General features: G+C 42.8%; 1 protein-coding gene across 1 annotated transcript in view; it reads left to right on the top strand.

Annotated features, from left to right (window-relative positions):
• acin1a (apoptotic chromatin condensation inducer 1a) overlaps window positions 1–7,871 on the top strand; it is a 31,496-nt gene extending 23,625 nt beyond the window's left edge. The window contains exons 13-18 of the mRNA XM_061693801.1: window positions 3,586–3,731; window positions 3,941–4,048; window positions 4,138–4,245; window positions 5,451–5,757; window positions 5,836–5,936; window positions 6,884–7,871. Coding sequence (XP_061549785.1) covers window positions 3,586–3,731; window positions 3,941–4,048; window positions 4,138–4,245; window positions 5,451–5,757; window positions 5,836–5,936; window positions 6,884–7,222 — 1,109 coding nt within the window. The 3' untranslated portion in view covers window positions 7,223–7,871. The remainder of the gene's footprint in view (window positions 1–3,585; window positions 3,732–3,940; window positions 4,049–4,137; window positions 4,246–5,450; window positions 5,758–5,835; window positions 5,937–6,883) is intronic.
• Window positions 7,872–13,763: the final 5,892 nt, after the last annotated feature.

Below are 13,763 nucleotides of genomic sequence, written 5' to 3'. Positions count from 1 at the left end.
CAATTTAGAGGCTTCAATTAACCTACCATGCATGTTTTTGGGATGTGGGAGGAAACCGAAGTACCCAGAGAAAACCTACGCAGGCACGGGGAGAAGATGCAAACTCCACACAGGTGAAGCCAGATTTGGAACCGGGACCTTAGAATTGTAAGGCAGATGTTGTAAACAAATATATTTATATTATTATTAATAAATGGTTGTAAAATAAGATAAATATAAATAGCATGCAAGACATGTACAAGAAGTACATTGCACAAAATAGAAACCAAAGCTATTGTTCATACATAAACTCAATTCAATCTGTCAGCAATTGTATTTATTTGTTTGCAAAATAGAGCGCAGAGTTTAATTTTGACGTTTCAGGTCTGCTTAATCTGATTTAATAAACTTAACAGGGTTGAAAACAGAATTGGCAAAGGGGAATTCATCCGTAAAGAGAGATTTTTCATGACGGCACATCGAAATCTCATATGCTGGTACTTTGATTCAGGCTGCAACTCCGTCCGCCATTACAAGGTTGAACAAAAACGTAATCCATCCATCAATTTTCAACACAATTTATCCTGGTTAGGGTCACGGGGCGCTGAAGCCTATCCCAGATGACTTCGGGCGAAAGGCGGACTACACCCTGAACTGGTCGCCAGTCAGTCACAGGGCACATATAGACACGGACAACCATTCACACTCACATTCACACCGTCACTGAGTGGGAACTGAACCCGCGCTGCCTGCACCAAAGTATGGCGAATGTACCACTGCACCATCAGTGACCCCAAAAACATAATAAATGAATAAAAACAATCAAATGACAAATGTTGAAGCCATAGTTTAAAGAGGCATGACATCAAGGAGTGATCGCATCAGCTTTTTGCGCACGCACGAGACACTGTGTTTGGATATTAGTTCCATTTGTTGATTGTCTAACCGGTGACCGCTGGAGAGGAAGCTAGAAAGGAGCGGTGCTCAGTATGGGTTACCCTTTAGCTTAGTTCTTAGTCCGCCCCCAACAACCGCTTTCACGCTTCTGATGAAGCCGCCTCTGCTGACTTGAACTGCTAAGCGAGTGCGCTGCTTTTGTAGGCCGCTGGGTCTTGCAGAACGCGCTGCGCTCCGAGGGCAGGCCTCGAAGTTAACTTGCAAGTGTCCTAAAATCTTCTTGCCCGTGGCAAACTTGAGCTTGCCCTGTTCGGTTAAGTGCACTCAAATGGTTGCCAAATCTCACGGTTAGGTTTTTGTCACAGTATTAATCTCCCGGTACGCTAATTATTGTGGGAAAGCTCACGGTATTGCAGGAAGGTTGACGGTACAGGCAGGGCAAAGAGGTGAAAGCAGGAATACCGAAAAACCTTTTTCTTGCTCGCTGAGTCCTTCCTAATAGGCTTTAATAGTTTCTGCGCATTTCCCCACAGGGTTTAGTGAAAAACACATCTTCACATCATATCTTACCGTTCACTTCTATCCCCGTCCATCCAATGTTTACATTCATATACAATACCTCCAAAACACTATTATTGCTGCAGCAATAATTATGCTCTGATCACAATAACAAAACTGACCATTCAGAAATTGTCTGTTCACTAATTTAACAGAATTTATTGTCATGTTTTATAAAGTTATAAGATTATAAATTGTTGTTATTCTAATTTATATTAAATATTCCTGCCTACCAAACGTGATTTATTTGCTTGAGCCGAAAAAATTCAAGTCAAGTCAGAAAGACAGGAACACTCTTAAAGGCAACAAAGGTTTAGAAACAGCCAAGTAACAATGAATAAAATAATCATGGAACTCCTACATACTTTCTTTTCCTCCGCTTTAGTGATATTGTAAAATTATTTATTTTTCTGAGCAGCCTCTGTGTTATGTTTTTATTTGAAACGTAGACATTACATTTGAAGAGAGGGACGTATGCAAGATGATTTAATTTTGCAACGCTATGGAGTGGGCCTATTTAATGACTTCATTTCTGGGAGTAATGGAATGTAATTGCGGCGGTATATATTTTAACAGGAACTAGAATTGTTGTTCCCTCCCCGTGTAATGACTTTTGACTCACTAGTATACCACTAAAGACTGATACTGTTACAATATGGGCAGCACGGTGGATGACTGGTTAGCGCATCTGCCTCACAGTTCTGAGCACCCGGGTTCAAATCCGGCCTGTTCTGCCCGTGCCTTTGTGGGTTTTCTCCGGGTACTCATGCATGGTGGGTTCATTGAAGACTTAGAATTGCCCGTAGGTGTGAATGTGAGTGCGAATGGTTGTTTATATCTCCCCTGTGATTGGCTGACAACCAGCTCAGAATGTACTCTCGCCTAGAGTCGGCTGGGCCCGAGTGAGGATAAAGTAGTATGGAAAATTAATGTGTGAATGTTACAATATGTTGGAACAATTTGGCGAAGGAGAGGTAGCGGCGGCGACCTGCGGAGATCCGACTCCCGCGAGCCAAGACGCCGGTTTCGAAAAGCGGAGGTCCACGGCGACCGATCCCGGCCTGTGGGTCTACGTTTGCTGGACAGAGGCTGGTGTGAACAACATGGCGCCTCTGTCTCGCCCAGTCGATTGTGAATCGATGCTCTGACATAATAGTTCGCTGTCGCAAGTTGCTATGCTAACGCAGGCCTCACAACACTGCGGTCACACAGGCCAGTCAGCCAATCAGTGTATTTCTTTAGACGTACACACGTGGTCACATGGGTTACGCGTCCAATCGGGTGCATTTACACTCATATGAGGAAGTGAAGCGCTGTAGCATCCTGGCTAAGCGGGTTGGCTTCGTGTAAATGTCACATAACTACATTTGAAGCAAAACGGTTCATTATTTTATGCAGAGACAAGGCTATGACAATATCGAGGCACTTTTTTCGCAATATTTTTAATATTGTGACATCCCTACAGACGACGACAATTTTTTTCATACAGTCGCCAGATCGGGAATGTTGTATGTTTTGGTAGCTTGCCCCTGAAGATTTTTTTTTTCCGGTGAACTTGGATCCCTGGAGTGTATTAAACGCTCGCAAGTGTCGTAGTTACAAACTCCAAATCAATGGATGATCGCGATTTCAACAAGTGCTGGCGATCATAGGCTAATTTACTCTATTGACTGTTTTTACTGTGGTAGGCAAATAATTTTGGTCAAAATATCCATGACTGTCACAAGCCAATGCAACAGCAGCCACTGGCGGCGACCACGCATCCCTAGCAAATACTGATTCACTCTTATCTTAATTACAAAGTCCATGATGATGTTTTTGCCAATAATTTGAATATACACAATTGAAATACTCATTTCCTTTTTTATGATGGATGATTACTGCATTTTAATTTATACATCTATTCCATTTTAATTTGATATAAGCTCATTGACGTAAATGTATAAATTTTTTGAAACTTTCGTGGAAATGTGGATTTGTACAAATATTTTAAAAATAGCCAACGGTAAAGACACAGTAACAAAACAGTTTATGTGGGGGGAAAGTATTGCGACGATCGAATCAAATCGCAGCCCTCTGAGTAGTCATGGAATCGTGAAGTGTTGATAGATTTAAACTGCCACTCTTATTCTTCTCCCCTCCCTCTCTTAGTGGCCCCAGCCAACATCCTCATTCATCGCTCCATCAGTCAGCAAAAAACGGCCGTTTCCATCACCATTGACGACCCCGTGCGCCCCGCCCGACAACCGTCTCCTGCACGGGGCAAAGTTTCTAGCATTGTTCACATCAGCAACCTGGTGAGAAAACAAATGTTTAATCAGGCAACAGGATTTCAAATGTGTCCAGCTTTTATATAGTTTTGAAATGTTTAGTCTTGCATCTTTTCTTATGTAAAACTTACTATTTATGGTACAAGATCATCACGGTGAACTGACTGTTTTTTTAAGTTACCAAATGGTTGGAATGCAAAGTATTATTTACTCTGTTATGCATGTATGTTGTTAAGGTGAGGCCGTTTACTCTCGGGCAACTGAAAGAATTGTTGGGCAGAACTGGCACCCTGGTGGAGGACGGCTTCTGGATTGACAAAATCAAATCTCACTGCTACGTCACTGTGAGTAATTTTGAATCATTTGTGATCTTCACTGAAGAATTGCTGGAGGTCTTGCAATGAGAGTAAACTCGGCAACTCACTCTGTCTAGTACTCAAGGTCAGAGGAGGCGGTTGCTACACGGGATGCTCTGCATGGAGTCAAGTGGCCTCAGAGTAACCCAAAAGTTCTTAACGTAGACTTTTGCCAGCAGGATGAGGTAATCCTTAAAGAGCCCCATTTGTCTTCTTGTGGGTTAAACATATCCAGTGGGTACGGAAAGTATTCAGACCCCCTTAAATTGTTCACTCTGTTATATTGCAGCCATTTTCTAAAATCATTTAAGTTAATTTTTTCCCTCATTAATAAACACACAGCACACCACATTGAAAGAAAAAACAGAATTGTTGAAGTGTTTTCAGATTTATTAAAAAAGAAAAACTGAAATATCTCACAGCCATAAGTATTCAGACCCTTTGGCTCAGTATTTAGTAGAAGCACCTTTTTGAGCTAATACTTATATTTTAGCTGTGTGCTTAGGGTCATTGTCTTGTTGGAAAGTGAACCTTCGGCCCGGTCTGAGATCCTGAGAACTCTGGAGAAGGTTTTCGTCCAGGATATCCCTGTACTTGGCCGCATTCATCTTTTCTCCGATTGCAACCAGTCTCCCTGTCCCTGCAGCTGAAAAACACCCCCACAGCATGATTGTGCCACCACCATGCTTCACTGTTGGGACTGTATTTGACAGGTGATCAGAATCAGAATCATCTTTATTTGCCAAGTATGTCCAAAAAACACACAAGGAATTTGTCTCCGGTAGTTGGAGCTGCTCTAGTACGACAACAGACAGTCAATTGACAGAGAACACTGGCAGAGCCACTGAGCAATAAAGGGTTGCTAGTTATCTGGTAATGCCGGTACATTATTTTTATTTTTTATTTTTTGACAATTGTGCAAAAGATGCAGAGTCCTCTAGCACTTAGAGCAGTTCGAAAGACTAATATTGCAATAGTCCGATGGAGTGACCATCGATCGTCCCAAACGGCTTCCATTTCAGGATTATGGAGGCCACTGTGCTCTTAGGAACCTTAAGTGCAGCAGAAATGTTTTTGTAACCTTGGCCAGATCTGTGCTTTGCCACAATTCTGTTTCTGAGCTCTTCGGGCAGTTCCTTTGACCTCATGGTTCCCATTTGCTCTGACATGCACTGTGAGCTATAAGGTCTTCTATAGAAAAGTGTGTGGGTATCCTAATCAAGTCCAATCAGTATAATCAACCACTGCTGGACTCCAATGAAGGCGTAGAACCATCTCAAGGATGATCATCTTAAATGATTTTAACAAGTGGCTAAAAATTTAAGGGGGTCTGAATACTTTCCGTACCACTGTAAAACCTTGTTAGCCTGACAATGCCTGTGCTTTGAAGCTGGACTTCCACAAAGGATTGGGCACAGCAGGAAAACCTGGAGCAGAGGAGCAGTGGCATGCTTCCAACCGTTTTCAAGCACCAGGCCTGCCTTCCCTCCTTCCCAAGGGAGACCAGTGGGCCGAACGCGAACGGGAAATGGAGCGCAGGGAGAAGGCGCGCTCCGAGCGGGAGTGGGACCGCGACAAGGTCCGGGACTTTGGCAAAGTCGGAAATGATGGGGAGGGAGGTCCCCGGAGGTCACGCTCGAGGGAGAGACGACGCAAGGAGAGGGGAAAGAGCAAAGAGAAAAAGACTGAAAAGAAAGGTAAACAACCGCGAGACATGATTACACAGTATTCACGTTAGAGGCAAGGGAGACAGTTTGTACTGTCTGCTTCTGCAGAGAAACCAGCTGAAGAACCCCCTGCAAAGCTTCTTGATGACCTGTTTCGGAAAACTAAAGCCGCTCCTTGCATCTACTGGCTTCCACTTACAGATGAACAGGTACAACTAATCAGGTTCTACTCATGTCTACTTTCGGGTTATTATCATATAATTTGATCAATAACGATCACGAAAATCAATCAAATTTAGCAATTTATTTATGCCGCTTTGGTCTTACATGGCTAAATGTCTCCCGTGCTGAAACAGTCACGCTTAAAGTCCTATTTTCAAGAAGTTATTAACGATTAAAAATGGCATTGTTAGTAAAGGCGATCTTAATTGACAGAGAAAATGGCGGTGGCCCACTGAAATACACTTCTGGCATAACGGTATAGACATAAACAGCTTGCCCAATTTATGTGTTGCCCTTCAAATCCTGTGGATACAAGTGCAAAAATGATTTTAAAAAAACTATTCATTCAACCATTATACTCCTTATCCAATCATCTTAACAGTGAAGACATGCAATAGTTGCAACACTTTGACAAATTCGTAGGTATTCATTCATACCAGAAAGAACCATTTATTTTGCTGTCTGCTATTGTGTGAATCCAAAATGACTGCCTCATCCTCACAGTACAGCTCACATGTGTATGGCAAACACATAATGAGGCGTTAATGGGAAAAGCAGCTTGAGTGACAAAGAAGGACTGTTTGTTTAAAAAAAAAAATTAAAAAAAAGGCAACTTTGAAGACACTCAGATGCATTTGTGTTGGTTTTCATGGGAAAACCGTAGTAAGCAATTGGAGAAAAAGCTTATGTATCCAAAAATTTAATTGACATCTTCAGGTATCATTTCGGACACCTCACGGTACAGACATTTTGCCATTAAAAGTTTGAAAAATATTACTTTACAATATTTTGGTCGAAGAAACAATTGTGACCTTTTGATGGGTAACAAAGGCCAACACTTCAAATATGCATATCAGTCAATTGATTTGGAAAAGGAAATTTAGTAGGGCATGTCTTTACTTCATTTACGTTACTATCATTCATTTATCTTCAGTTTGTCGAGAGGGAAGCCGCCAGAGCAGAGCGGATGAAGGAACGGGAGAAACGTCTGAAACAGCAGCAGCAGGAGGAGGAGGAGAAAAAGAGGGAAGAAGAGCGGAAGGAGAGAATCAAAGGTGGAGGTGTGCCAACAGGAGACCGGAGTGAGGGGGCGAAGGAGAAGGAGCGCGAGAGAGAGCGAGACAGGGACAGAGGTAAAGACAGGGACAGGGAGAGGGAGCGGGAGAGGGACGACGACAAACGCAGGGATGGCTACCGAAGGCCGGGGGCTAGCGGGGAAGGGGGCGGCAGACGCTCCCGAAGCCGCAGCGACCCGCGAGACAGGCGGCGCTAATCAGCTGATGGAACTGTCTCAAGAGAGCGAGCGGCCTCTTCCATTTGCCTTCCACCACATGTACTTTGCTCCAACTGAGACCCAGCAAATGTCGTCACCCTCTCGGTTGCCACCTCAAAGCACATGTACACATTCACGCAGACGTGTTTCAAGGGGACCAGACCAGAAAAGTTGCAGTGTTGTATGTGTCACTCCTTGTCAAGGTTTGATGTATATTGTCTTCATGAAATTGCCTTCACGGTTTCTTTGACACTCATCCATGCAGCGTAGCAGTACGGCATGCTGGGTAATTCCTTATCCTCATCTTCCCCTTCTGACCGAAAGTATTGGTGCCATCATTTGCTCTTTGCCTCCACATTTAACAGTCCTGCACTTTGGATGAGGGGGACTTGTTGCTGCATGGAAACCAACAATCTTCTCAGCCGTCCTGCCTAGCGAGAGAGAGAGAGAGAGAATGCTCATCTCTTTGCAGAGGTGTGCTGAAATCTGGCCGACGTGTGGCATTCTGTACAGACATCTTTAATCATGCGTTTTTAACCGAGGCAGCTTTGGAAGTATTTTGATCTTTAGGCAATGCAGTGTTCCTCTCTCCAGCTGTTCGGCGAAGAGGGGGAAAAAAAAAAAAAAAAAAAAAATCCTAGGTGGAGACTGGAGGCGGCGCTTTTTCTGGCGCATCAGATTCCTTTATTATTATCTCATCTATGATTGCGCCCTTCCCTTGTCGTCCTCTGACGCTCTCACCATGCAGGGCTCATATAGGGGAGGTTGTACTATTTTTCAGTTTTCTCACCATTGGTTTTAATATTGTTTGTATCTTACCATTTTTAGTACAAATGCTTTGTTTTTGTTTTTTTTAATTTCTTCTTTGATTACACCTATCAGTGGTGAATGTACAAATAATAAAAAAAAAAAATTGGTAAAAAGTTTGAAAACATTGGCCTGCCTGTTTTCTTTTTGCCTTTCGCAGTCGAGGTTGTGGAGCTGTTATCCAGAAGTGACGCATTTATTTTTAGCCAGAAAGAAAAATACCTTAGACGCAAATACTGTTCACTATTCAAATGCGGCGGTTCCTTGGTTTACGCCGCGATCAACTAGTTTGCGCGGCGGAAGGCACGCCTTACTGTTTTCAAACAAATATAAGTATACTACAGATTCGTGATGGAATACAGAACGTTGACAAACCAAATTCGAATTAGGATCCCATCGTAGGAGAGAAAGTGGGTAATTGCAGCACGATGCCGGTGCAATAATGGTCCACAAGATGGCGGGCGTTCACCGCATTTCTGTGTCTTTTTGTCTTGCCAGTATCAAATAGAAGCAGCAGCTGTATTGTGAGTGATGGTGAGCAAGTTCAAATACCAGCACGTTCTGCAGGCTACTGCCACATCAAAGATGGCTGATGGTAGAGTTTCAAATCCTCATTTAATCGCCACCGTTTCCTTTCTGTGTAAATCACAAATGCGCCCTTTCCCCCCTCCTTTGTCTCCTTTCCTCCATTTTTCTGCTCTTGACGTTCATCCTGCAGACCACAGCCGCGCTCCTGTGTAATTACAGCCCAATGGTCGCTGAGCAGGACATTTTTGTCCCCTGATGCAAGTCCACGCGTCTGGACTGGTGAATCTGCCATCTTATCTGGCACACAAACAACAGGGGCCGTAATGGAGACCTGTGCTGTGGTCCATTGCATAAGAAGGGAGGGAGAGGGGGGTCGGGGGGCCCAGTCGAAGCATCGTGATTCGTAATCATTTTGAAGTGTTTTTAAATGTGAATTAAGACTTGCACAACAATAATTGCTTGAAATCAAGAACATTGCAATCAGTTTTTTTCTGAGGTGGGCCAAATGGAAATCTTTGGGCCGCCTTTGGACATTTAAAAAAACTGCATACATACAGTGAACCAGCACACCATTAAAACAAACGTAATAAACAAATTAATCCATCCTACCTTAGCTTTGAGCCAATTAAGACCTTAATATGATTATCATGTATTATCACATAAGTCTGACATCCCTGCATTACGAAAAATTTATTTTCTTTTTTTAATTTATTTTTTTATAAAGAAAATGCTTATTTTCCTCAAAGTTAATCTTGTTTTTGAGAGAATAAAATTCAGCTTTAATATCATAATAATATGACTTTATCTTGGCAAAATATAACATTATTCTCACAAGCTTTTGACTTTTTATCCTGACAAAATACATTGTTCTTGCAAAACTCACTTTTTTCCCCCCACTTAACTCTCAAAACATATATATACTTTTTCTCTAAAAATATGTAGTTGTCATTGTAACGTGAAAACATATTTTCTTTTTCAATATATGCAACTTTTCAGTACCTAATTTGTCCCCTGTAAGGGGTCCATGGACCCCAAAACCTTTTGAGAACCTGTGGTATAGAGTACCACGCAGTTGCAATTTCCACCATATAATAGCATCATTGCATATATAATTAGTTGATTCTCTGCTGAGTTTGTAAATGAGCTCATTTTCAAAGAAATGGAACAGAGATTTCCAAGGTTGTTGATTTGTTACGGTAATAGAAGATCAGTCACGAATGCATTTAAAAACGCAGAAACCCTCGTCGGCAAGCACAACAATGAGCCGTTTCTTGTACGCTGAGGACACACTATACCCTTGAATTACCACAATCAATAAACAATCATAAAAAATGCAAAAAAACAACAACTGTTATAACACGTTTAAGTGTCCACCAACACTAGAAGAAAAAGGTTTTGGTTATAGCAAAAAATTGCTATATCCTCCGCAATTCATCAGTCAGTGCACAATGTTCAAAGAATTGAATTTTGTTTTTGGATAGTATTGCACAATAAAAATGACAAGGGGAAGAGTTTGCATGGAACATCAGTATGTGTGTTCTTCACTTGAGGCATCCAAAAGGCTCAAACTTTCACAAGTTACAGCGTAGTGGTCAAATTCAAGGCCTGGGGGCCAGTTCCGGCCCGCCACATCATTTTATGTGGCCTGCGAAATCAAATCATGTGCATCAACTCCCCCGATTCTTGCCAAAATTTCAAATGGTCATATTTAATAAACAATAATGTAAAATATTGCAATTTTTTTTCATGGAACCCCTTTTAACAGTAACTTTAACAATAGTTGAACAATCTATTATCCTTGTCTTCTGATTTCAAAACTAGTTATCCCTTTATTTGATGTGTGTATCTCTTAAAATGAAGACATGATGAAATATTTACATACTAGTTCCTCCGTCGTAACGGCTGTCTGAAGGAAATCGTAAGTACAGTTATTAAATTAGTTCGACATCCCCGATGAGAGGTAGCCAGCAACTCATGCTGCACTGCACCTCTTGCTGATTGAATGAATGATTCCTCCCCCACCACCCTTTTCTTTTCAGAACCCGCAATAGCAGCTGGAGGACCACAGCGGACCACCCCGTGTCTGGTCCAGAGTTGAGGTCAACGGTAAAAAGCAGTCAGCTGAGCAAGACCACTCCTGGTAAGAAGTATGCCGTACAAGCAATATTCTTTTGCCCTGTAAGCAATCGCCTCCCCTCAACGTTAAAACCGCATACGTCTTTGTGTCCGGCGCTCGTCACACCGAACCACTGTGCTCCTCTTTCAAACGCAACCTCCCACGTGCCTCTGATCTCGGCACGTCTCGTTTTGACTTTCCCCTCGGTTCGATGTGCTTCTCTGTGTGCTCGCGGCCGCCTTTTCCAACGGGTATTTTATAAATTTCCTCTCATCGCGAGGCAAAGCTGCAAGGAAACACGAGAGGAGACTCGATCAAAGCCATCCAGCCAGTCGCTATGACTTTGGCCTCTTGCAAACCCCTCCGGTGCCCCACCACCTCCCTTCTTTGTAATGACATCTTTGTGTTTATGGAAACCAGATGCAGCAGTAAAAGAAGAGTTGCAGAGAGAAATGAGGGGGGTGACATGCATCAGGTTGTAGGATACCTCATGATCAGAGTGTAGGGGAAAGGGCTCAAACATGAAATGAAGAGATGAACTGAGCCCTATCCTGACTCGTTCCCATTGGCAGGGGGTTTCCTTGTGGGTATGACTAGGTCAGGATGAGGGTAATTGGCCTTGGAGCAGACCAAGGAAGGAGAGCCTGAATCAGCATCTCATGTCAGAGGTGATTTCCTGCCAGGCTTGAGGGGAAAAAAAACAGGCCGCGTGAGACGAGATGTTTTTGAGGAAAGAAAAAGTCCAATGTTGATCGTTCGACTTCCTTGCACCTGCGTTTATATTTCGTCCGCGCGAGACCGCCCCTCCGGGAGACTGCACCCACTGCACCGCGCCCAGCACAAAACCTTGTTCTGGCTTTTGAATGATATCATTCATCTCAGAGGCGGCAATGATGTCTTAAAGTGCACCGTTGAGAAAGTCTATTCTAAGAGCGATGGTAAAGCATGAAATAGATCATCCATATGACTCACACAGAAAACACTTCTCCCCCCAAAAAACATTGTTTTTCTGACCTTTACTTGTTGTAGCATGACTTTTTTTTGTGATATTGTACATTATCCAGTAAGCAATAGGAGGCTGCTCGGTGGGATACATTGCATCATCTACAACCCTGCATGTCTATTTTCTATGTGCTGTACTGTATAAGGCGGCTGTTGCTGATGGTGTAGTGATTCCCTCGCCTAACTTTTATGTAGGTAGCGCGGGTTCCGTTCAGATGCAGCGGCAGTGTGAATTGTTGTCTTTCTCTATGCATCTGCCCTGTAATTAACTGGTGACCAATCCAGAGTGTAGTTTGCCTGTTGCTCGAAGTCAGCTGGGATAGCGTTACAGCGGGGTGGACGGCTGTACAGTGCAGTATATGCCTTTTACTAAGTTTTGGTCCGACTGAATCTGTACGGAAGAAAGAAAAGCAACCAAAACTTTAAAGACCAATGATAGCATACCCTCTGTTCCTGTTTGTGGTCACGGTGCACGTAGCAGGATGTGGCAGACTGATGCAAATGAAATCCACGTGGAACCGATGAGGCCGCTCGCCAGCATCCTTCTGAACGACCTCGCCCTGCATCCTTGTTGCCAGGCAGAGTTCAACAGTCATTCTCCTTTTAATAGGGAAGTTACCCAGGCTTCTCCCTATGAGCTTTGTCGTGCCATTCCACTTTGATATATTGCCTGGCTCTTATATGAGCCACAATGGACCACAGCAGAACCTCCTCTAATGGGAAAATTCCACTCATCAGCCTGCAGGCCAAATACATTAAACTGCAACAGGAAGTGTCCCGCAATGAGAAAAACTCTTAAATATACTTTTTAATGAGCTTTGTACATTTTGATGAGACACGAGGCCACCTTGTAACGTTCCACAGTAGAATGCAGCAATATTCTTTGTTTTAATCTTGGTTGGAAGTACTTTTGGAAAAGTGGCTCTTTTTTTTTTTTTTTTTTTTTTTTAAAAGAAAGAGAGCAACTTCTCCAGTTACACAGAGAGGAAAAAAGAAACTATGCAAAGAGTTGTGCTGATTCTTGTCTTCACTTTGCAGAATCAGCAGGGAAAGACTGCGCTGCTACATTTCTTGTGTGTCATGACACAAACTATGCAATACAGTAATCGCTCGCTGTATCACGGTTCACTTATTGCCGATTTAGTGCATCTCAGATCTTTATTGATTGATTGATTTATTTTAATAAGTCAGTGTAGTGCAGTTACTCACCTGCACAGCTCTGATACAGTTGGCTTTATAGGTTATGTGATTTTAATGTAGCATCAATGACTCACATAAGGTCACGTTTTTTTTTTCTTTTTTTTTTTTCTTTTCCTTAACAGTAAAAGACACCTGACGGAAGTAATCTCAATTTATGCATCTGGTTAATCCCCAAATTTGTGGAGGATTCAAAGAAGATGACCGGAAATGGACAGTTTTAAGCACAAGGCACAGTCAGAGTTTTACTAAATAAATTCACAAATACCATCCTTATCCCAACATGAACAAATGCAAGTCAAGAGCAATGCTTAGCTTGTTTTTCTACAACTACAGTACTGTGGTTAAAACATCACTGAAATGATTTCTGGGTTCCCATAATGCATTCAGCTGACTAAATTGCCAGGACCGTCAGTGCCAGTGTGAGCAACTAACTGCCAATGCTTCAGGCAGGCAATTGCCTGTTCACACCGTGTCCAAATGAACTGTTGAACCGGCTTGCATGTTTGAAAGTCGCAAATGTATATAATAATGTAATAATAATTGCGGGAGTTTTCTGGAACGCAACCCCCTGCGGTGAATGAGGGTTTATTGTATGCAATATATTGTTGGCCACTTTTGACCTAATAATGACAGCTGCACCCATGCAAACGCGCCACCACATTGCCAGGTCCTGCTGTGCATGTGATCCTTGTGATGCAGTTGGAATTCCAGATGTAGCTCATGGAATTCTGCACCATTTCTGGTCTCCAGACATTGGACGTAACCCCCCCCCCACACACACACACACTCCTACGCCATCCTACGAATAGCCTCGTGACTCCCCCCCTCCCCCCTCCATGACTCTTCAAAACACTGCAGCAAAGTGGAGACAACTGGGCGCCTTCTTTT

Source organism: Phycodurus eques, chromosome 13 (assembly GCF_024500275.1).
Source record: "Phycodurus eques isolate BA_2022a chromosome 13, UOR_Pequ_1.1, whole genome shotgun sequence".
NCBI classification, from domain to species: domain Eukaryota; kingdom Metazoa; phylum Chordata; class Actinopteri; order Syngnathiformes; family Syngnathidae; genus Phycodurus; species Phycodurus eques.
The sequence above is the reverse complement of the archived record's forward strand: the minus strand, read 5'-3'. Positions and strand labels throughout refer to the sequence as shown.